This window comes from Malaclemys terrapin, chromosome 9, assembly GCF_027887155.1.
Source record: "Malaclemys terrapin pileata isolate rMalTer1 chromosome 9, rMalTer1.hap1, whole genome shotgun sequence".
Classification (NCBI taxonomy): domain Eukaryota; kingdom Metazoa; phylum Chordata; order Testudines; family Emydidae; genus Malaclemys; species Malaclemys terrapin.
Window position 1 is genome coordinate 18422715 of NC_071513.1, and position 25424 is coordinate 18448138.

General features: G+C 43.1%; 1 protein-coding gene across 2 annotated transcripts in view; it reads right to left on the bottom strand.

Moving 5' to 3' along the window:
* Nucleotides 1-216: 216 nt before the first annotated feature.
* Nucleotides 217-25424, bottom strand: part of CHRDL1 (chordin like 1) — a 61630-nt gene continuing 36422 nt past the window's right edge. The window contains exons 5-12 of one of the 2 annotated variants that reach the window (XM_054040466.1): nt 21371-21516; nt 19738-19831; nt 16269-16336; nt 13733-13907; nt 8417-8611; nt 6322-6486; nt 3877-3966; nt 217-3118 (exon numbers count right to left, since the gene is read on the bottom strand). In XM_054040466.1, the coding sequence (XP_053896441.1) occupies nt 2988-3118; nt 3877-3966; nt 6322-6486; nt 8417-8611; nt 13733-13907; nt 16269-16336; nt 19738-19831; nt 21371-21516 (1064 nt within the window). In that variant the 3' untranslated portion in view covers nt 217-2987. Of the gene's footprint in view, nt 3119-3876; nt 3967-6321; nt 6490-8416; nt 8612-13732; nt 13908-16268; nt 16337-19737; nt 19832-21370; nt 21517-25424 lie in introns of both variants that reach the window. The other variant, XM_054040465.1, reaches the window with a different exon arrangement.

A 25424-nucleotide genomic window follows, 5' to 3' on the forward strand; every position in this document is an offset into this window, starting at 1 on the left:
TGCAGATCAGGGTTTACTCTGTTGTCCAAGCCTGCTGATTTGGGTTAAAGGGATAATAGCAGCAGAATTGCAAATAGATCTAACATTTCTTTCTTTAATTCACATATCACATCACTGAGAACTTCTTGTTTTGAACAACTGCAGAGTTTATTAATTTATAAAACCAGGTCAAAGTGATAGAGCAAGAACATAAATAAGTACCACATCAGGCATATGTCCTGTGAAGACAGTGAAAAACATGATATTGTGTATTTTATTGTCTTAAATGACCAGAGACTGTAAAAATGCAAAACTTCATTTACTAAATGGTGCTTATATTTTTGTTTTTCATAAGTGTTTATTATACAAATAAATACACAATTTGAACCCCACTTGTCCTGTCACAAACACAAGACTGTTTGTCTTCCAAAAAAACAATACAAACACTGTACACTTTTCACATAATCTTTGTTCAATCAGCTACTGCTACAAACATACTGTACCAAGAGGTGAGCCAAACATAGCCACGTGTTTGTCAGCCAACCAGAATACTATGATGCCTCAGGATGCCTTCCACTATGTCTTCATCAGAGGTATGTTCATGTTAATACATGTATTATTAGTGGATTTATAATAAATTTTACATTTCTGCAGTGCCTTCCAACCCAAAGGATCCCAAAGTGTGTTACAAATGGCTGCTCCCACAACTACACTGCATGGCACCCACTTCTGGTGTGGAACACACACCTGTTTAACAGTGCACAGGCGCACTACACCACAATTTTGGACAGGAGGTGAACACGACACCCATTTTAAACACAAAAGAGAATTTAGAGAGGCGAAGTCTCATTGCTGAATTTGGCATGGACACTGGAGTAAACTTAATCTCTTATGAGAACTGCCCTCGCATCATTTATAGGACCGTGTATTTATATTTTGGTGTCAGTGCCTTGTCGGGTTTCTAAATGATTTTACTGCCATCACAAGGATTCTTTTGTTCTTGCCAATCAAACTGGCTGCTGAAGGAACTCCCTTCTGGCACACTATCTTGTTATGTATTTTAGGCCACTTTGGGCACTGTCAGAGAAGGAAGTGCACTAAAAAATCTGTTCTCTATCCTGGCATGGCGGATAGCTTGCTCTTTGCAGGCAGAACCATGAAGATTTTCTGTGTAGGAAATCATGGGTTTTCTTCTCATCCTTATCCTCACTTAGTCTCCCTCTTCTTCCCTATCACATTCCCATCTCTCCACTCTCATTCTCTCCTTGCTCTTAGTCAATTACCCTTTCCATATACTCCTCCAGGCTATTGCAAGAAACCCTGGCAGGGATGGATCCTGCGCCACTGAAAGCAGTGAAAGGGGGTTGCCTCTTACAACCACAGCTGCTAGCAGGGAGAGGTGCAAAGGGATCACTATTGTGAACAAGGCCCTACTAAAAGGTTTAATATTTCTTCTACTGGAGCCTGAGTTGGGCCACTGGCATTAAGCACTGAACATCCAGACCCCTTAACCTCTTTGTTAAGATGCACATACCCCTGATGAAGACCTAGAGTGCCATCACTGGAAATGCAGGGCGGAGCAGAGAGCACAAGTTTTGCAAAGTCCCATGGGGACCTCCAAATTCTGGCCACCGCCATTTATTTCACTCCCTTTGAGGACCAAGTGCCTGGCCTCAGGCCATTTTTTTTAGAACTTCATTGCTGTTCAATCACGATAGGAAATGTTCCCGTATGCTTCTGAAACAGAAAATGGAGGGAAAGCAGCCACAGTCAACTTGCACCTCAGGAGTGAATCTAAGATGGTGTCCATGAGCTGGTGTGGCAGGATTTCCTCAGAGAAAGCCATGTTTTCAAAGTAATGGCCTTGTATATCAGAACAGAACTCTTTTTTCTGAAGGCAGACACTGGACAGACACTATCGTTCACCTGTGAACTGCAAATCAAACTGAGTGCCTTAGATTTCTTTTTGCATGAAGAATAATGGTCTTGCTGGTGCTGCACTAACTTAGTGGCTTGATATAAGTGCTCATTAGTTTGCCATTGGAGAAAGTTGTCCTTGAAGTTATGCTTATTAGTTTGCTGGGAGTTGAGAGGCCACCAATTAGAACCACGCAGAACACTCTTATTGCGACAATTACCATTAATAAATTAAGTGATATCACAAGACATTTAATGAGTTATTAATCACTGTGGGTTTAACCCTATAGGAATTTTCATAAATGATTCAAGTATTTTGCATTCTCCTGCTATGTTACTTTGTAAAGGGAGTTTATTGACCGAGGCTATGTGTTAACAGGGCCCACGAGAACGCAGTATTGGGGCAGCATGAGGGAGCTGATATTTCATGTAGAGAAGTGGATAATGGAAACCAAGTGAAAACTACTTAAAAGTTGAACGTTTTCTCAAATTGCTACATAAATGCAGTAATTCCCACTAACACCTTCTGGTTTGTTTATTTACTTAGAGTTTGTTCAACTGCAAGACATCATCCCCAAAGCAGTAGACTCGTTGGGAGTTTTCATTTAAATCTGGATTTTATGGCTCAAACACAAGTACTGTATCGCTTGTATTCTCTCCCCCCCCCCCTTAGAAAAACATGAGTCATTTCAACACCAGAAGTGGTATAAACTCAGCACAGGAAATAATGCTCTCCATAGCTCCTGCACAGTTATTAGGTGTCCTTCATTTCATTAGTTTGAATAACATGCCAAGTATTTTTTTTTTTAATTCTGTTTTCTTTTTTAACTTTGCAACTTTACAAGGAACTACAGTCTCCCTTTCCACTCCCCTCCCCCCACCAATACAGAGCCTCTTAGGAGATATTTAAATGGTTGACACAAACCACTACACATAAAGCAGCAAGTTTGCTGTGCATGATGTGAATAATTACTGCATTATAGTTTTGGTTTTTAGGGCAACTGTTGACTTAAGCAAAATAAGCCTGCAGTCCAGCTGCAGATCCACGTTTTCATAAGTTTTCTTGTTTTCTCCCTCCAGTGCTGTCTCCCTTAACAGTGACCCTTTTCAGACTTTTCAAGGTACAAAACCTTTACCAAATCCTCCAGCTCAGTCCTGCACACTCTGCTTTCACACATTTGGCTGATCTGAGCTTCTCCCTCGCTAAATATTTTCCACTGGCCTGAAAACAAAAACAAAGCAGAGAGACACTGACTTAGACAGAATGCAGAGAGCTTTAGAGTCACTTGCAAGCACTAGCCAGACAAACACATTCAAATTGTTGATAGGAAGAATTAAAATATTTTCCTTTGGAAGGTTTGAAAATATCTCAATCACTTAATACATTCCACACAAAACTACATTAAAAGAATATGAAGGACCAGATTCTGATTGAGGGAGTGTGTGTGTGTGTGGGGGGGGTGGGGGGTGGAGGGAAGGATGCTTTTGTTTGTAGCTGGGAAGGCCCTGGCTTGTAATTGCAGCATACTCTCAAGAGTAATTCTTTCAACAGCCGCAGTTGCCCTGCAATAGTGGAAGTCCAAGCATAACAGCAACTTGCTAGTGCAGAAGAACTGGAGAATAAAACTGACCATAAACAAGTGATATTGGGAGGCCAAGTTCTGTAGCCCAAGCTGGGTGAAATATAAATTGTACTAGTGGTGAAAAATGAATTTGGGTTTTTTAAACAGTCAGTTTTTAATAATCCAAGGTGTTACTAGGGACTTTGGAAAGGCATCTTTTAAATATGATTTATGTGAAAATAACCCTCTAATCATATGTTGCATTCTGATTATTTTATTTGATACTCATAAACTATTGATTCCAGATGTTGGTGGGAAAGTAGCACATTTATTTCAGTTGGAGGAGTAATGGAGGGCACGTTTCAGGGCTGAGGTTATATAGAAAAGTGGAGCCTAAGAAGACAAGACTTTTACTTACTCAGTGTTGTCCTTGTTATCTGCCTGAAGTAGGGAAGTTGTTCAAATTCGCTTTTGGATATCGTCTCAGTGTGGAAGTGACGTAGAATCCCTGTAGCAAAGCAGTAAGAGCATGTAGTTGAAACAAGCTCCTCTGCTCTGAGCTTGTTGTGGTGTTGTGATTGTGTGAAGAATTACTAGCATGTTGAGCCACATTGTGAAATTGTTTTTACCAATAATGTTTTAACCAATTCCATGTGCTCCATCAATATTTTTCTTTTGTGGTTTTATGACGGTAGACAGTATTACCAAGATCTGAGAGTTAGTTCCTCCTTTGCCCACATAGCTTCAGCCTTCCCTGGCATGAATGAGAGAGGATCAGAGCAGAGGCCAAAATCCCAGTGCCTTGGAGAAAAGCAGTTTGTCATGCTGACATTGGACATTGTCTTTTGCCTAACTGCAGGCAGCCAGCAGAAAATGCTCCTGCCAAACCACCAGAAGGGTTTGTGCCCTACTGGGAGCATAGGTCAGTAGGACCCCGTATTAACCAGCAGCCCTTCAGAGGGCTGTTCATGGATCATGATCTGTGTAACTTTAAGTGTAGTTTGCCCTTTAATATGATCTCAACTTATGAAGCTTTTTTTTTTTTTTTAAAGGTAGAGACTAAAACCACTAAGTTGACACTGGTCTCAAAGCAATCTGTAAACAAGCCTAGCATTGGCCCAGTAAACTAAGTAAATCTAGATCCTAACTTTACAGATCTGTGAAAGTGAAGTACAAGAAGACTGAATGATTTGCCAGAGGTCACGCTGTGTGAGTCAGTGGCTAAGTCAGGACTGGAACCCAGTAGCCTTGACTCCTGTGTCTGCCTATTTGCTTGCTCTGACTGTGTGACGACATTCCCAGATAAAGAGAGACTACAAACAAGTGAAAGTAAAGCTACTTTCATATTTAGCATTTGGACTAAGGCATTCTGAGACAGTGTCATCACTTAGTAAATGCCTTCATGTAAAGGGCCTTTGAGAAGATAGCCAACATCATTCTTAAGGGAAAGAGAGAGTTGGTTGTAGGAGATGAAGAGAAAAATAACATTGCCTCTCTTTATATACTGAATAACGGATATATTTACACCCACACTTTTGGCATTTCCCTTTTTGGGTCCCCACTTGTATATTATTTCAGTTGAATTAAAAATACATTATGTAACTCCACTCTTCCCAAAGATTCCTTACGGGTATTTTCTTTCAGTAAGGAATCACTTTGCCCACTTTGAAATGTAGCATCCTCAGAGATAATACACTTTCTTAGGATACATAGTGAAACACATACTCTCTTATAGTACATAGCAATATTACACAAGTTCAGATTCAACGTAGAGTCCATGAACTGTAGCAAAGTTTGGCATTTGTTTGAGATCTAGCTTCTAGATCTGTAAAACCGAGGAGACCAGTCAATTAACTAAAGTAAAAGCTCAGGATTATCTGAACTGGTAGAAACAGCTAAACCCTTCAGATAATCAGGAGTTTGGACAATTGAAGGGACTGGCCTGAAAGGGTTGGAAGTCTGTGCTCAGGGTTAAGACTAGAGCTGGTCATAACATAAATTCTTTTCCCTTCCACAGAAAACAAGTTTTCTGTGAAAAATCAGAATCAAAAATATTTTGGTCAAAACCTGAAGAATTTTGATTCTGCAGCACCGCTATGGTCAGGGGTGCTGGAACAGTTTGTATCGTGGGGGTGCTGAGAGCCATTGAACCAAACTGTAAACCCTGTATATACAGACACTCCCCGACTTACGCAAGCGTTCCGTTCTGGAATGCCTTCCGTAATTCAAATTTTGCACAAGTCGGATACGTATACCCGACCATTACGCCAAAAAAAAAAAAAAAAAAACAATTCCTATTTCTAGCTCATGGAACTTTTTTCGTAAGTGCGGATTTGCATAAGTCACGTTTGCATAACCTGGGGGACGTCTGTAATGGAAACTACTTCAAGCCAGGGGGTGCGGCAGCACCCCCAGCACCTCCAGCACCTATGGCTATAGTGCTTCATGGGAGCTGTAATTTGGGAGCTGTGTGCTCCTGTTCCCTTCAATAGGCCAGGCTCACTGGTTGGCCTACATCTCCCTTGATGCACCACAGTCTCCCTCCCACCCCACCCCCAATAGGATGGTGGCATCGAACTGGCTAGTGTGTGCTACTTCCCTCTATTGGTCAAAATCAGAACTGCTCAAGTGCATATGATAGACCCCAGACTGCTAACAACAAGGGAGTTTGGCACAAGCATTAGCAATTTCTGCTTTTGTTGTAGGAGGACTGGAGTTCTATCTCTACTACCAGGGAAGTGCCAAATGCCCTAATGTAAAGAATTGGAACGGTTATAAAGTCCTGAGTGGCAAGAATTTGTAAATCTTTCCTGAGGCTATACAAAGAAAAAAGCACTATTTTAAGATAACTTGATCTACTTACCTTTCCTAATTGTCCACACGTGTATTTCTATTTGAGGTGGCTTTTCTGTTTCCACTGCGATTTTTCTAATGGTTTCTCCTTCCCCCGTGAAAACAGATTCATAGACAGGAAGCATCTCTTCACCACAAAAGTAATCTTTGCTGTCAAAGCTCTGACTTGGCATCTCTTCTGTAAGCAAAACATGATACAGCTTTAATGTTCCTTGGAACTTACTAGATTCGTGCTGCCCAACAAGTTTAGCTTAATTGTAGAGAGGTCCTCTGAAGAGGTCTTTCAAGTCCTTCTCCAGTGGAGTCCAGATTTCTTAGTGAAATTCTGTTTTTGCTTTCCCTTTTTAATGCTCAGACGTGGTAACAATAAAACAATTTGGATTTTTATTTAGTATGTTTTATCTTAACACGCAAGTCAGACTTCAAGAAAAGATCCTGCTTTTTCTTTTTTGATAGCTGTGGGTGAACTTCAGGAGTTAGAGACTGATCTGAAATCTAGATAACAAATTCTTTACTTCTAGAGCATTTCCATCCCAGGTTCCTAGCCAGATTTTTCTGGGTGCCCTCATCTTCCATTGACTTCAAGAGGATTTGTGGATGCTCAGCACGTCTAAATGTCAGGCTTTCACTTCTTTACTTATTAATTGAATTAAGCCTCACAACCCCCCCTGTGAAGTAAAGTATCATCAAAGACTATTGAGACACAGGGCAGTTAATTGAGTCTCCTTACATCACAGGAGTCAGGGACACAGCTGGGACTTGAACCCAGCTCTCCTGTCTCCTAGTGCACTGAACCAGGCTCTCTTCTAATAACACATTGCTAGCAGGTGCTTTGTAAGTGACGTATGCATGTGGCTCTGACACTCGTTTTCTCAGAACGTTTCTGCCAGTGCATCACAGAACTAAACACAAAAAGGGGCTAAACGTGTTGTGGGAAAATTTTAAAGGTACAGATGGGAGTTAAGTTTCAGAGTGGTAGCCGTGTTAGTCTGTATCAGCAAAATCAACAAGGAGTCCTTGAAATGGGCCACTCTCATTACTACTTCAAAAGTTATTTTTCCTCCCTTGGTATCCTGCTGTCATTTGAATTGTCTCATTAGACTGACCTCACACTTGGTAAGGCAAATCACAGCTTTTCATGTATTTATACCTGCTCCTGTATTTTCCACTCCATGCATCTGATGGAAGTGGGTTCTAGCTTATGCCCAAATACATTTGTTAGCACCTAAGGTACCACAAGGGCTCCTCGTTTTTTAGATGGGAGTTAGGCACCCGGCAAAATATTATAAGAGAGGTTAGTAAATTTCTAAGTATACCTCTACTCCAATACAACGCTGTCCTCGGGAGCCAAAAAATCTTACCGCGTTATATCGAACTTGCTTTGATCCACCAGAGTGCGCAGCCCCGCCCCCCCCCGGAGCGCTGCTTTATCACGTTATATCCGAATTCGTGTTATATCGGGTCGTGTTATATCAGGGTAGAGGTGTAGTTTGTTTTTCTTTACACATTTTTACTAATATCCTACAACAAGCTAATCAAGTGATTAGATTTTTCCCACAATGCTATGATAAGCTGTCATAGCATTAGTGCTTATTCTAAGGACCCAGTTCCATTATTAGCACAAATAATGTTATGAGCAAAACTTTTAAAACTACTGCCATGTTTTGCAAAACAAAAGCTTTATTTTAGTACAGTAGTGTAAATATCCTAAGCTAGAAAACAAATGGAAAGCTCTGTGAGGATTGTAAATGGGAAGGGATGGGAGAATGAGAGATGCTCCTTGAATTATTGTCGGGGAGATAATGAATCTCTCGTTGGTGGGGAGGGGGGATACACTCTTCTGAAATAGATGTCCAAAAGTCACACGAATGCTAGAGAGAAGAAAAAGACCGGAAGGCTGGCCCAGTCCTCAGTGCCCTCTACCTGTGGAAATGAAATGAATGAGATGGCTTGCAAGATTGGGTGCTAGATCTATTATCGTGCCCAGATTTCCCGCTAGACAAAATATAGCAACAGATATAAAGTTGCTCATTTCATCATTATGATCAAAAGACCCCTTAAAATCCATAGCAAAAAGGCAGTCTGTGATCTATTCTTCGTTTTACCTGGACAGACTTTACAGCATTTTCCTTCTATTTTCTGAGGGGATTTGCAGGGATATTGATCCGGACAATGAATTTTCTTACATTCTTGTTTGGTGATGTTGCAGGTACACAACACACACTCTACGATTCCAAAGGCCCGGAGATTAGGATGCCAGGATTCACCATGTGAGTATGTTTTTCCATTTGAAACACAGACTATAACAGAAAAGGAGAGAGGAAGAAAATGAATATTCATTGTATGGTAAGGCCCCAACAGATCTATAGTTGGACTACAACTTCTGCCTTAGTGCATTCACACTGGTTTGAGGCAATGTTTCATTCATGACTAAAGGACGCTCCTCTGCTTGGAAGTGTATTTTTCACTAGTGATTTCTGGCCCAGTCCTACTCCCATTGATAAGTTTTGTCATTTACTTCAAAGGGAACAGGATTGAGCCTTTGATCACCTTTTTCTGTGCAATTTGGTCTAAATTCTGGCCTCACTTATCCGTGAGGGTGCCCTGGTATTTCAGCGAGTGAGATGGAGTGCAGAATTTGACCACTTTCCTCCAGCATGTGCCCATTTTTGTTGGGGACCATTTACTCCCCCAGTTGGCTTTTATGATCTTAGCTCCCCCCACCCCTACGAACTGGCTCCTGCCCCAGAATTTCAGCCTGGCAACCAGAACAATACTCTAGTTTCCTACTGAACCTCCTGCACAGCTTCTCTTGTCAGTGGGTGAACACTGTTTATTCAAGCTAGCAGCTGGGTGAGTTGTTGCCACCCATACACTTTGCTACTTTCCAGAGGGACCCTCCACTAGATGACACAGACAGAGGAAAGGAGGAGATGATTAGAAGATGGAATTTGATCACTTCCATATTTTTTCCCAAATATACTTTGGGTGTTTGTAGACTTGGTATTTGTAATTTCAAAAAACAAAAGGAGGCTTTAAATTGAAAGGCTGCAGATGATATTGAAATGTATCTAAGGACACCCATTACACCAATATCTGAATGCCTCCATCTTTAATGGATCTATCCTCACTACACCCCTGCAAGGCAGGGAAGTACAGCAGGCAAAAGGACACTGCACAAATTAACAGCTGGCAAAAGCAGACGCGGTTCGCACTGAAGTTAATGGGAGTAGTGCCAGTTTACACCAAGGCTGAATTTGCCCTATGAACCTTGCTTCTTTAAACATTTCATAAACACACTGAAAAATGCAGACTAACCAAAAAAGGTGAAAGAGAGGGCACTGTTTGATTTCAAAAAGCAATTAAAATCAAGCTTGGATATGCTGTAAATATTTCCAATTCTTCCAAAATGCCATCATTTTTATTAATGCTTTTATTTGTAAAATATGTTCCTCTTTTGCCTGTAACTTTCGAAAGCAATTTAATTTTTATCTGTAATCTTAAATTTACATCTAACTGGTAACAGATGTGAGCAACTGGCTTATGTGTTACTAAGTTACCAAGATTTATGATGGGTGTTCTTCATAATGTATTGTCTTTCATGGGTGTTATACCATCATTTGGTTTAATAATTTATTACTTTTTAAACTCTTTCTTAAGAGCTGTTTTCATTTTAGAAGGGAAACAGTTTTTCTCTCATAAAAGCAAATGAAGTGTTCTCTGTATACAAAACAGAATGATGAGAAAAAAGGGAAAATTTACATAAAACGGGATCAGTTACTCTATTGTTATAATTAACCTTCTTACATGCTTTAGTAGTATATTTATACTTTTTTTTTCCTGCCAGAGAGCTCCAAAAGCTTTACAAACATAAATTAAACCTCACAACTTCTCTGAACTGTAGTCAGGGATATGTTGACTATAGATACATTATCCCAATTTTGCAGATGGATAAACGGAGGCACAGAAAGATTAAATAATTAATTAGTCCAAAGTGACAGAAGTCTGCAGTCACTGTGAAAATAGAACCCTAGCTCCCAAATAGCCTGCTTTAACCACTGTCTGCATAGAAATGTAATTCTGTATCCATATAATGGCATCAAATCTGCATGTCAGTATAACTATTTTGTTTATTTTTAGATTTATAAAATGTATCTCTGGAAGCATGTGCATTAATTAATAACATTCTAATTGTAGAGAACAAAAGAAAGGACATGGTCACCATTCTAATTTCCATTACAGAGACCTCTTAGACTCTCTCTGGGCAGCAAACTCCTAAAGCTATCACTGATACTAAACGGCCCAGAGAAATGTGCTGTTCATTTGTCTGCTTTTTATCTGCTGAAACAAATCAGTTAGAAATTGCTTTGATGATGTCTTCATGTGTGAACTGGATGTCAGAGATATTGCACTGAGTGGAGATTCCTGTTCCTAGTTTCAGCATAAAACACTGGCATGATCTGAATGTGTTTTCATGGTTGTTCAGGTGGATAATAAAGATCCTATGGCGAACATTCCTTCTGTTAGTTAATACCTTAAAAGATTAGTTGGCTATAACACAAAGGCTTTTAACTCTTTGTGTGACATTCCTGAGTGTGTGCTACTCTGGGTTTTGTATATAGTTGCTCTTCTATAGCTAATTCTTCTATTACTATTTGGGCCTGATCCTGCAGACCATTATTCACTTAAATAATACTTACCTGCTACACAAGTAGCTCTGTTGAAATATATAGGAATTGAGTGCACTCAGCACCTTGCAGCATCATGCCCTTTTGCCAGGACATAAAATCTGCTGCCCCTTTTAAATTGGGGATTTGGTTATTCCCCCCCACCCCTCTTTTTTTCAGTATAATCCTTGAGGAACATGGCTTAGTCATGCTTCTATAAAGGTTTTCCATATGAGCTTGAGGTCCTAATGTTCCCATAATGTAATAAGTCCTGTAAGGCTCTCAGAGGCTTAAAGACATTATGTTATGTTACTGGAATGCCTCTAGCTCTCAGGGCTTTGTTTTACATATATCTTTGATATGAAGTATTGTATTGATCTCTGGAAAACAGAATAAAAATTTAAGGGGGGGGGAGGGAGGGAGATGAAACTGCTGGCCTGAACACTATATAACAGCTTTGTTCAACACAGGTGTAAAGGGGGAAGTTCCTCTTCACTCATAAGTGGGATATTTTCTACCAAGGAGATGTCTCAGTAAGTCTTGGCAGTAGCGAACCTAGTGGTAACATAGTTAGGGTTACCATATCTCATAAATAAAAAAAGAGGACCCTCCACGGGCCATGGCCCCGCCCATTTCCCCACCCCTAGCCCCGCCCCAACTCCGCCCCTTCCCCCACCCTAACTCCGCCCCCTCCTCCCTCCCACTCCCAGCCAGGGGGAAAGGGCTGCCCCAGTGCTACCAGCTTCACGGTTTGCCGGGCAGCCCCCAGACCCTGCGCCCCCGGCCGGCGCTTCCCCAGCGCAGCTGGAGCCCCAGCGCGCAGGGTCTGGAGGCTGCCCAGCAAACCGTGAAGCTGGTAGCGCTCGGGCTTTGGGCAGCCCCTATGCCTCCGGACCCTGCGCCCCCAGCTGGGCACTTCCCCTCCGGGGCTCCGGCGGCTCTGCGTAACTTACACTGTATAAGTTACACAGAGCCGAAGAGGAGCAGAGCCCCCGCAGCTGGAGGCTCTGCTCCTCTTAGGCTCTAAGAGCCGGGCTGCCCCAGCGCTACCGGCTTCGGGCAGCCCCCATGCCTCCGGACCCTGCGCCGCCGGAGCCTGGGAGGGGAAGTGCCCGGCTGGCGGCGCAGGGTCCGGAGGCAAGGGGGCTGCCTGAAGCTGGTAGCTCTCGGGCAGCCCGGTTCTTAAACAGAGCCTCTGTGTCAGTTACACACAGCCCAGGGGGCTGGAGGCTTTGCTCCTCTTTGGCTCTGTGTAACTGACACTGGATCAGTTACACAGAGCCCCGGGGGCTGGAGGCTCCAGCCGCCCCCGCTCTGTTTAAGAGCCGGGCTGCCCGAGCGCTACCGGCTTCGGGCAGCCCCCGTGCCTCCAGATCCTGCACCCCCAGCCGGGCACTTCCCCTCCCGGGCTCCGGCGGCGCAGGGTCTGGAGGCACGGGGCTGCCCGAAGCCGGTAGCGCTCGGGCAGCCCGGCTCTTAAATAGAGCGGGGTCGGCTGGAGCCTCCAGCCGCCGGGGCTGTGTGTAACTGACACAGTGTCAGTTACACAGAGCCGCAGCCGCTGGAGGCTCTGTTTAAGAGCCGGGCTGCCCCAGAGCTACCGGCTTCGGGCAGCCCCGTGCCTGGAGACCCTGCGCCGCCGGAGCCCGGGAGGGGAAGTGCCCGGCTGGGGGCGCAGGGTCTGGAGGCATAGGGGCTGCCCGAAGCCGGTAGCGCTTGGGCAGCCCGGCTCTTAAACAGAGCGGGGGCGGCTGGAGCCTCCAGCCGCCGGGGCTGTGTGTAACTGACACAGTGTCAGTTACACAGAGCCGCAGCCGCTGGAGGCTCTGTTTAAGAACCGGGCTGCCCGAGCGCTACCGGCTTCGGGCAGCCCCCTTGCCTCCAGACCCTGCGCCCCCAGCCGGGCACTTCCCCTCCCGGGCTCCGGCGGCGCAGGGTCTCCAGGCACGGGGCTGCCCGAAGCTGGTAGCGTTCAGGCAGCCCGGCTCTTAAACAGAGCCGCCATTTTCCCGGACATGTTCGGCTTTTTGGCAATTCCCCCCGGACGGGGGTTTGACTGCCGAAAAGCCGGACATGTCCGGGAAAAAGAGGACGTCTGGTAACCCTAAACATAGTAGGGCTTTGTAGCCTGAGATTTCTGAGGTAGCTTAAACACGTGCCACTTGCATTCACACGGGTTACCAAATAGGAGAAAGCATGAAGAAAATAACCCAAAGCAGACTTTTCCATTCTCTGGATGCTAGACCAATCGGTGTGTGAATTTAGCAACAGATCCAAAGGCATCAACAGTGGTGTCAGCTGCTCGCCTTTCTAGTCCCAACAGAATAATGTGGTCTTTATATAGTTTCATGTAATACAGATTCTCAAAGTGCTTTAGCAAGCAATGTGGTAGTGCCTATGCGTTGCCTATGCATGGGCAAGTGCAGCATCCTCTATGTGCTCAGACACAATTGCCCTCAGCCAAGATAACTCTCCTGATGTTATATCTTTGCTCTCTTACTGTACTTTTACTTTCTGACTTGCAGGGTTCAGTCATTTGCAAAGGGTCTCCCCCTTTATGTACTAAGAATTCAATATATGTTCCATTCTATGCATCCGAAGAAGTGGGATGTAGCCCACGAAAGCTTATGCTCAAATAAATGTGTTAGTCTCTAAGGTGCCACAAGTACTCCTGTTCTTTTTAAGAATTCTTCGAGAGCTATAAATGGCTGAGACCCGACTCCGAGTAGTATTGCTAAAAGGACTTCTCATTACCTCGTCCGTGCTTATGCTTGTTGTTAATGACGATCTGTACTATAGTTCCTGAAGCTTGCTGGGGGTCAGGTAGGACTCCACGGTTACTCCTGCCACTGGAAAATCTTGGAATGTTGACCACCTGTCTAGTGGAGCTGGGGGACAGGTCGTAATGGGAGCGATGGTATGAATGCCTCTGTGTGGAGACAGAAGGAACAAGAATGTAAATGTTTCATTCAGTGAAGCAATTGGAGAGCTGAACTTCGTGTGTAAACTGTCTGCATTAAGGCTCCCTGTGCAGTCAATGTGAGTTTTGCCACTGATGTCAGTGAGGTGCTAAATCTCAAGATTTGCTTCTTCCTTGCTGGAAAGAGACTCACACAGGTGGAGGGATAGCTCAGTGGTTTGAGCATTGCCCCCCCGCCCCCAAACCTAGGGTTGTGAGTTCAATCCTTGCAGAGGCCATTTGGGGCAAAAATCTGTTTGGGGATTGGTCTTGCTTTGAGCAGGGGGTTGGACTAGATGACCTCCTGAGGTCCCTTCCAACCCTGATATTCTAGGTGCTTGAGGTTAAACTGTAGGTATTTGACCCCAGGCATTATAGCCTTCTGCATCCAAACTACTTTTTTACAGCATCCCTGAATCTGGACCAAGTATAGTGCAATATGTGTAACGATCAGATGCTGCCTGCCCTCCTGCTTCTCACTTCACTGTAGAGCCAGAGTCACAGACACTCCTAAGGCCAGAGTCAACCACTGTTGCTCTGGAGGAGCAGCACCTTGTTGGAATCTAGCTCGAAGTCCATCAGCTGGGAAACCTTGAGAGATCTGTAGGTGAAAATAGCCTATGTGGTGACTCTCTGTTTTTCAAAACAAAGCACCGTGGTTATTTGGGAGGATTTTTTCCAAAAATACCCAAAGGCAGGACTGAAGATTGTTTAACTTCCTTGTAAGATTACTATTTTATTTTGAGCAACCCTAAGACTTACCATAGACCACGGGCGTGTATGTATTTTGTGCTCCAAATGCTTAAAAATTCCATGTGCTCTCTCCAAATTTTGTTCTAAAAATCAACACTATTAGTGATGGTTAATCTTCGCCCTGGAGGCAATAAAGCTGCCCCATAGATTGATCTAGCCTCTGGAGTGAATTCATACACCTCAGGCACGATACCTGGAGAATAAGTGTTACGACTATTGAAAAGCAATGCTCCCGTGGCAGACAAACCATTTATTCAGGTATGGTATGCACAAGTATCTGATCCAAAGTCTGCAGGAGTCAATGGGGGATCTTTCCATTAGGTTTGGATCAGGCCTTAGCTGCACATGTTGGCTCAGTAAAGTGCAAGAGAATAAGTAAAATCTCCGTAACAAGATCCAGAGACCACCTGGGTCAGTCACATGTGCGTCCTAGTGGCAATGCACTCGCAGGGCTAGAGTCTCCTTTGCCCTGCACCTGCTGTGGTTATTTACAAGGGGGCTGCAATATGCTACTGTTCTAGTTGGGTGGTAGTCTGCGCTCATTCTGGAGCACTGAAGGTACTTGGTTAAACAGAGCAATGAAGAGTTAGAGCCAGTGAATGGGTCTATCTTCTTATAATGTGGCATTTTGTCCTACTGTTGTAACTATTGAATACTGGCAGATATAATAGTATCCAAACAGCTACAGCATATGACATACGACCTATATATTGCTAAGTATTTACTTGGTATTAGCAATGATGAATTTTCCAACATTCGTACTGCTCTACAGGCAGGGTCCCTGGCTGTTGCTGAGTCAGGGGCCACAGAAATGGATATAGAATTTTTGTCCAGCAACAAAATACACTGTGAACCACAGAAAATAAACAACGTCCCCCCTTCCTCTGGTGCTAGCTTTTGTTTTAAACAAAGGACACTGGATTTTTTTCTAACAATCATTGTGGGAGATGTTAGACATCAGCTGATCACAGGCTGCCATTTCAACAGTCCATGAACCACAAATGATTTTAGAAGGAAAAGTAGAATATTATAGTGAATGAGGAGGAGAAGGGATAGCAAAGTGGGAAAGAGGGATTATGGAAAGAGCAGGCGTAACAAATCACTACCTAGGAAATAGAAAACAAAGTATCCTTTTTGTAAGAGATGCCCATTCTGCCCTCATGAGCCCTAATTGCTCACTCTGTAGTGCCCTCAGCTCCCTAGCAGCACCTTTTAGTTCATGAGAGCTGATATGTGAAGTGCAATAAATTTGTTTCAGAGCATCCTGTGTAAGTTTCTGTTTAGGGGGCTGGGAGAGGGGGCTCCAATCTATCACAAGAGAATTTTTCTCTGTCATTTCTTTAAGATCATCAGATTTTCAGCTGGGTACAAAGAGCTAAAGGCAAACAGAGGAAGATACAATGGAAAAAGGTATTGTCACTACTATGAATTTTTCTGCCAGGTATTCCCATGCCAAGGCAGAACTGGTGAAGAGTTAGAGTAATCATCCCTTTTACGTGTGTGTGTGTGTGTGTGTGTGTGTGTGTGTGAATGGCTCAGCAGGAAAACAGGTTTTCTGATTACACAGGGCACACTTACGGCTTCTCTGTTGGCAGGTTGCCGGAAGATATCCCCATCAGAATGTTCCCATGATAATTCTCCATCTCCTGTGTGTGAAGTAAAACAAACAGTCATGGGAGTAATTGTGCAATGCCTTAGAAATGCCTATGAGAATTCTGCACAGCCGAATGAGACCAAAGACTGAGGCAGAGCTGTAGTGAGGTCACATCTTACTAAGACCCCATTACTTTTACAAAACAGATGTATTATTTGTATCTCTAAAGCTGCCATTCTGGGCAAAAAATCCATCGTGGAACAAAAAGACAGCCCCTGAGTACAAAGAGCTTACAATCTATGTGACATTTTCCTAGTCTGCTATGAAGTATTAGCCTCAGTCGATATTAAACTACACTTATCATATAAAGAATGAAGTACATTTTTGTGTTGCATTGTCCTTAAGGGTTGTTTTCCCCTTTTTGCTTACTGTCGAGTTCACACCCTGAGTTACCAAATTTTATTTCCCAAATATTATCCTGAACCAATGAGTTTCTTTTTTAAAAAATTCAACACTCTGCCATCGAAATTATTTAAAAAATAAATGCAAGAGCCACTCTGAGTGCATTACTCCCTGGACACACAGGCAGGAGGGAGCCAGGTGCGGTAACATATATCAGGCTATATGAGAAACAGAACTAGTAGGACTGGCTCTAATGTCAGCCGGTAGATTCCTGTACCTCGGCCAACCATCATGAACTGTACAGCTCTGCTGTTGACATAGACCAGTGGTTTTCACCTGTGGTCCGTGGACACCTGGGGGCCAGCAGACTAAGATTTCCAAAGGGGTCCACACCCCCATTTGAAGATTTTTAGGGGGTCTGCAAATGAGAAAAAGCTGAAGACCACAAACAGCCAGGAGAAGGAGTACAGGTAGGTAGCCCTGTCCTCAGGATAGGGTTCATATCACTTAGAATGCTCATAACAAAGAAGTAAACACTAGAAGGAAACGTTGACTTGTGTGTTAGATGAATGTTTGTGGAATCAGAGATATTAGCTGAGACCAGGAGCTCTGGAAACTCCCTAGAAGTGGGGTGGGGGCACTGGCACCCAAACCTTGGCCCCACCCCCCTGTTCTGCCTCTTCCCCCTGAGGCCCCACCCGCTGCCTGCTCCTCTCCACCCCTTCCCTCCCATTGCTCACCCTTAAGGCAGGTCAAAATGGGAAGGCATAGACCTCCTACTTTTAAAAGTAATGGGGCCATGGCCCCCTCACCCTCGCTGTTCTGGTGCCCCTGGCTGAGGCACTTGCCATTTGTGCATTGTGATGTAGGAGGAATTAAAATGCTTTAGAGAAGCAACTAGAGGAACTTCAGAGCAAGACTTTGGCCCCTCAAAACCCAACACCATGATCTGGGGGAATTTAAGAAATGTAAATAAAAAAATCTCAGCTTCCATTTAAGTCTTTGTAAAGACAGCTTTAGAAATTTTATTGTCTAAAGACATGTAAGGATGACTTACAGGAATGGGGCGGGAGGGTTATCTACTGGGGAGATAGATTTGGAATTGAACACCCCCAAACTTTGGTGTTTACATCTGTCTTTTATTAGATGTGTTATGCAATGTAAGCTTTATAATGGCCCCACATTTGCACCACAGAACTCCAGGGTAGCAGCATGTGCCCCCAAATCAGGAGCTGGACTTTTTGGCTTGGAGCCATCTCTAGTCAGTAGGAAAAGGACTAATTTGAAAATGCAGAGGGCTTCATAAGTTACTAATATTCTTTGTCCTTCCAGGGAGTAGAAATTAACTAACAGATCCCTCTCCCTGAGGCTGTGCTCATATATCTTCATGCAACCGAATTGCTCAGGCTTGTGCTTCATAAGAATCGCAGGGGAAGGATAAATCAGCATATGCCAGATTGAAAAGGACAAGGGTAGTTAGAAAGGAAATGTTACTTTTAAGAAAGTATTATAAATAATGAAGCATTTTAAAAACCACCATACAAAAGTAGAGTCTTTTCAAAGGCCATTGCAGGCTCTGAATCTCCTTTACTGCATAACCTGTCTTGCCTAATGCCTCCTACATCTTGCCCTGAATTTCCTACTTCTGATTAACTTTTTTCTCTTTAGTGACTGTCCTCTCCTGTTTTAGGTGGCTGACTTTTCCAACATAATCCTAGTGCACTGTGTAACTAAGGCATGATGCTTTGTGCTTTGAAACTCAGTTTGATTTTTTTGTAATTATAACTGGTCAGTTCCAAAGCCAAGTCACCATATAAAGTAAAATTATGTGCTACCATCCCAGGAAACTAAAAATAGCTATCAGGGAACAGAGACCAGGAACCAGATGATTAGCTAATGTTTATTTTATTGCACACTCAACACATTGAATGTTAAATGGTAATCTGCTAGATCGCCTGCCATGAGACAGGGACCATCACCTTTGCCTGTCTGAGTGCAGAAAGCTTCAAATCCAAGTTGCCTAATAAAATGTTTCTATGTTTAGTGGGTAAAAATATAAGCAGCAGCAGCAGCAGCATGGCCTGCTGGGTAGGGAACTGGACTGGAACTCTGGAAACCTGGATTCTGTGCCTGAGTTATCCCTGGCTGACCTGCTGTGTTCACCAGTCTGAGTCTCCGTTTCCCCTCCCCCTCTTCTTGCCTGTATAGACTGTAAGCAATATCTGTCCCTCACTCTGTGTTGGTGCAGTGTCTAGTACTATAGGCACAAACGAACGACAAATAATATAAATGCTCCTTAATTTTCCAAGTAACGGTACTGAGCTGTAAGGGTCAGATATTTAGATATGTAGACCCCTAAGAACACAGATAGGCACTTTAAAAATCCCACTAGGTGCCTAACTCCCATTGGTTTCAATAGGAGTTAGGCACCTAGGCACTTCTGAAAATCCCACTACGTGATAATTTGCATCTTTAGGCAGCTATTTACCTTTAACAATCTGGTCCATATGCTTAGATAGTCCAGTGGTGGGTGACACAGAAGCCCCAATATAAATATATAGGTAAGATACAATTATAAAGAAGGCCTCACCTGCAAAATTTGGAGGCCCAGATTTAGGATTTTGACCTTCTCCAGAATTAAGTTCTCTGTGTGTACGTGAGGGCTGCTTTGGGATCTAACACAGACTTGCTAATACAATACCAGAGATACCTGAATGTAGACTGGCACTTCATTTACTTGGGGGAATCGATCGTATCCTAAGAACTGTTTCTTTTTATGATGAGAGCAAGTCTGGGCACTTGCAGGATATATACATATTTCAAAGCTCATCTGCTGGAGAGGTGGCAGATATTTTAGTACTTTGCATCCTTGTTTCAAGTCATTATCGTAACGTTGCTTCTGCTGTATTAATTGCTTGTTTCAATTTAGGAAAACAAAACAAAAAATGATACATCTGCTGAACTACAATGTTTAATCTCCAAACTCCCTCTGCAATGGGTGAATGTGCATGCTTGCAGACAGTATCCTTTTGCTTACATAGCGGATTTTACCTCTGCAAACTGGGCAGCAGGACTCCGGAACAGAAACTGGGAAAGAGCATGTTAATTTAGGGCAAGTCTTCAGGCCACAATACACGTTCCCTTCCTGCCATTAAAAACAAAGACAATTAAGAAATGGTTTCTGCATTGATTCATATGGTACTATGCATTTACATTTTGGGCTTGTGCTCACTACCAGGGAGATCCATGCTGCCGCAATCGATGCAGCGGGTGTCGATTTAGCAGGGCTAGTGAAGACCCGCTAAATCGACACCTGAGCTCTCTCCTGTCAAATCCAGTACTCCACCTTTCAGAGAAGAGTAAGGTAAGTCGACGGGAGAGCGCCTCCTGTCGATGCAGCGTGGTGTAGACACCACAGTAAGTCGACCTAAGCTATGTTGACTCCAGCTACATTATTCACGTAGCTGGAGTAGTGTAACTTAGGTCGACGTACCCCAGTAGTGAAGACAAGCCCTTATATAGATTTGAATCTGGCTCTGTACATTTACATATGTGCCACTCAAGCATCTAGAAACAGGATATTGCACGGAAGAGTAGTCCTTAACTGTCTTTCTAAAAACACAAAACATTAACAAAACAGGCACATTTCCTGAGCACTATATTCTGTACAATAACATACCAGGAGACTCAATCCACAAGAGAGGTATGAAATGAAATAGTAGAGATATCCTATCTCCTAGAACTGGAAGGGACCTTGAAAGGTCATCAAGTCCAGCCCCCAGCCTTCACTAGCAGGACCAAGTACTGATTTTGTCCCAGATCCCTAAGTGGCCCCCTCAAGGATTGAGCTCACAACCCTGGGTTTAGCAAGCCAACGCTCAAACCACTGAGCATCCCTCTCCTATATAGGTACAACATGGGCACTGTCATAGTGCAAGCTCCCAACTCACTGCCCCACCACTGAGTTTCAGCCTTGACCTGGAGGGACTGCATTGAGCAGTGACCCAGTAGTGTAATCTCCAAGTCCATTCAGTACTTGACCTGTTGGGCCAGACGGCTACCGAGATGGTTCCTTAATGCAAAATTTGCTGGTGACTTGATCAAATGAAGGTCCAAATGTGGCCAATGTTTGTCCAGGAAGAGGTGGATAGACTGAACCTATTTCAATTCACAGAGTGGCTCTGAACAGCCACTGGAGGGTGACAACTACTGGTCACTGCAATTCGAATTGATGATCTAGTGGGTTAAAGTTCTATGCCCATTGTCAATCCCATGAGCCATCCACTTCCCACTTGTAGGAATCTTTATTGAATTTAGAATAATTCTGGCCTCTTTTAGAAAGCCAGTGTTGAACTTTCCATAGTCCGGTTGACATAAAACTATATATACTCCAAGTAGCAATATTCTTCCAGCCACCTTTAAGTGTGTGGAGTGTGGGGTCAGGTACAGAGTGTTCACAACGGGGTAAATTTCGTCTACTGTGTTTGGAGTAGGAGGCAGAATGGCATTTACCTGGTGCTGCATATTGGCTCTGAGTATGCTTTTATATGTCACTGTTCACTACTGACTTTCAGCCTCCACTGCCCAGGTACTACTACACATTAGTTAAAGTTCAATAGGCTGGTCTCCTAGCAAAGAGAATCTAGCAAAGCATACAGCAGGGTTCAATGAAATTCTTACTTACTGAGCAGCTGCACTGAGCACACTGGTTGGGTTGTCTATTCTGAAAAAGCCCTTCGGCCACAAACATTTCCCCGTGGTGGTAGGTGGTGCCATTGTATTCACAAGATTTCCCAGTGACTTTACTGCTTATGGAGAAAAGTGAATCCTCTGGAACAAATGAGGGGGGAAAAAAACCATTTCATTAAAAAAATACTTCACAAGTTGCTCAATCCTGGGTGTAGACAACTGGGGGCTTTGGGGGGCTAAATTGCATTAATAAATAAAAGGAACACTGAGTTTGGAAGCTTGTTTATGACTTTATTGAAAGTGGGCAAATTTAGTCATGGTACAAAACTACTCATTACGGCAATATTAAACAGCTATTTTATTTTTTTTAACTTCAGAACCCCAGATTTAAAAAAAAAAAAGCTGTCTCTGTCCCTGTTAGTCTTCGCAGATCTATAGTCAAAATGCAATAGCAGCATTGATAGCGTGATTTCAGACTGCTACAGTACTTCTACTGAAGGAGGTGTGTGTCGGCTTTGCTAATCACACTAGTGTTTGCCAGCTAGTGGGACGGGTGGCCATGGTTAGGAACTGACTTAGCGCAGGTTATGTTGTATGTAAGGTTTCTCTAGAGCGGGCTAAATATCTAATTCTTCAGTTCATTGGCAATTAAAAAAAATAGCGTCTTCAAGTTGACCCAAAAGGAAACTTAGAGGAAAAGTTAGGGGTTGGGTGGTGTCTATTTCAAGTCAAATGAAATGTTTCATTTTACCTAAAATAAAACTTTTTTTATTTCAATTTTGAGGATTTTTAATAGTTTTTAACAATAAAGTTGAAAGAAATTTCAAAACAAAGACATTTTGAATTGAAACATTTTGTTTCAAATGTTTTGAGTTTTTTGGAATTTTTGTTTAGCTTTTTTCAATCACAACAACTTGTGAAATGTTTCGATCAATCCAAATCTGCATTTTTTTTGGGTGAAAACATGTTTTGAACAAAGAAATCACCCAGCCCTGGTTTCTCCTTTCGAGAAAACCAATATTATTTGCATTGTGGTAGTGCCGAAGAGCCCCAGGCCTGGACTATCACCCCATTGTGTTAGGTTCTGTACAAATACAGAACAAAGAGACAGGTCCTGCCCTGAAGAGCTTACAATCTTAGCATATGAATCCACATTAGCAAGGAAGTATAAAGAACTATGTTAGCAACCTGTGGTATAGCTTACCTTCACCTGATCGCCTCTACATGAGGCAATGACACTGCTCTAATGCTGCTGCAAAATCATGTTGTCTACCCTGTGCAATGAGGGCATGGTAGAACTCGGTTACCAGCAAATATGCCCAAACATAGTTGTACCTTGGAAGTTTGTTTCCAGTGGCTTCCATGCTTGCCTCTTTTCCTAGCATTGGCCAAGGCTGTCAAAGTGACACATTTCATCTGAACTAAATGTGCATAATTTTGTTAAAGCTGATGTTTGGTTGCCTGCAAATTATTTTCAAATATTCACATTAACCCATTAAATTTGCATACAACATCACATACAGAGCTGCCCAGAACTTGGCAGCCATGGTCCAGTTCTGGGCCCTGCAGCCTCAGCTCAGCAGAACTATTGGCCAGGTTTTCTTCTATGGCTTGGCTTCTGTGCCAACCCCAACCCCAGCTCTAGTGAAAACAGCTTAGGGGCTGCTCTAACTAATGCCTGTTGACAAAATTCCCAAAGAGGTTGTTGTCCAGCTTGTGAATAGCTGGAGTGTGGCATGGACAGGCTATGATCAAAGTATTCCTGATGGGTCTCCCCGGTCTCAGAGGAACCCTCATCTGGGGAGCTGTGGGCGGTTTCTGCTTGCGTTGTGCTGCCCGAGTGGAGTGGGGCTGCGAGTCTGGCACTACACATTTACATTTGTCACTCTAGCATCCAGAAATGGGCACAGGCATTTTTAAGCAGTAGCTCCCTAGAAATAACAGTGCAGTGATTGTTCTCTGGAGCCAGAGAATCACTTCAGATTTCAAGGAATGCAGCTGACATTTCACTTGGTGGGTTTGGGGTTTCACATAGGAGAAACCTGAGCTGCAACATCATGATTTGCTGTAGCATTTTAGTATCTGCCAGATCGTTTCATATAAAAACCTCTCCAAAATTAGTATGTCATCAAAGAATGTAGGTTTTTTTTTTAGCTGAGCACTCAACCAAAGGAGCAAGAGTTTTTAGACTACAATGGATTTAACTGATATTTAGAGCCCTCCATAAAAGAGTTTGTTTTGGTATGCTGGCACCATTGCATATTAATAATCTTTTCAACATGGGGGAAATTAGTAAATGTCAAATAGAAATGTACTATGTGCACAAACCTCAACATTTTAAGGTCTGATGTGTTAGTGCAGGACCTACGGCTATGACAAAGGGAATTGGAGGAGGAGAAGCTATGTAAGCCAGAGCACTGGAGGATTCAGTGCTCTTAAATGACCCTTTGTACGTCATGTACACTGAGGATCTTTTGAGATGTGTTTACTATTTGCATTTCCACTCTGTGAAAGGCCACAACTTGCAATTATTTCAGCTCCACAAATGGCCCCCTGTGATAATGTAAAAGTAAAAGGGAAATGCATGGATACTAGATCCCATGCAAACCTCCAAACTTTCTCTTCACTGGTCTTTCAACGTACTCAAGTTTTATGTCCTTGACGTGCTTTATGATGGACGACATGTATGGTTATGCGGAAACTTCTCTTGGTCAGCAATATTCAACAGTCCAGGAGCAGAATTTGCATGTGGCCATAGTCTGGTACCTATTGTTAATATACTTCAGACATGAAAGGTAAATCAGTCTCTTGACTGTAATTCTGAAAGGGAAGGGTCTCTTCCAAAACCTGCTGCTGCTAGAAGTACTGTCTTGGTGGCTGCTGATCAGCACTGGCTTCTATTCCTATTCTGGGAGATGCTGTTGCTTCCAGCTACTTGTACCATCTTGGGCCAGTGTAGGAGCATTTACAATATCTAGAACCAAGACCTAAAACTCAATTTCCTACGATAAGAGAGAGAACTGCAAGTGTAGAAAATCACCAGGTTCTATACACGTCCAGAGCACAGAAAGGGGGACCCTGCTAAAAAAACAAAAATGGAAACCAGGATCTGAGTTCTCAATCACTAGCTTGCTAAGATACTGTAAGGAAGGCAAGAAACAACTAAAACCTTAAAGTTTGGAAGGCTAGCAGCCTCTTTTAGAGGACTATGTATGCCTCTGGCAGAAGGGACCCTCTGAGATATAGGAGAGATGTCACTGAAAAGTGGGTGTCAAACATAAGGGAAAATGTAGAATGGGGGAAGCCTATTACTGTACAGTCCACTGTGCCTTTAAAAATGTTTATATTTGAAACTTTCATACAGAGTCACATCTTACATTGTAAATAACACAAAGCTATGACAAAACCCATGCTGATCCAGGAGATGTGGCACTTTGATTGTTGCTGTGTGGATTAATTTTTAATGTGTATTCTGGAGTAGCTCTCTCTAATTAGACACAATCCTTGAAATTCGTAAGAATAATCACTCAAGCCAAAATTCGGTGTTGTCTCGTGGTACATCGGTACCAGACAAACCACAGCCAGTAGGACTGCAGTGCAGAAAAGGCTACTGGGGACTCTGCCTTCTCCAAAAAGTTGTGCAGGGATAGCTCCAGGGGCCCTCTGCAATTGACCTCATGGTGAGCATAAAAATGTAGATTAAAGAGCTGGCCCTGATCAAGATACAAGCCATGTGTTCATGCTGCCTCTGCAGCATATTGCTGTGTCCATTTGGGAAGTTGTTTTCTGGGCACCTGCCCATCGTCTGCAGTTTGCAAAGACCAATGCATGCACGAGCTCCCTGTAACTTTTTCAGAGTGAGAAAGAGTGTTGGATGCAGTGAATAAATTTTACTGCAGACAACTTATATCCCGTAAGTAACATTGTTAAATAAAATCACCATCACCCCTCAAAACATTGAGTTATGGTCACTAATTATGGTTTTTGGGAGGTGGAAGGGAAGACTTTCTTTGTAAGATAGTTTCTTCTTCTGGAAGAAGATTCTCTCG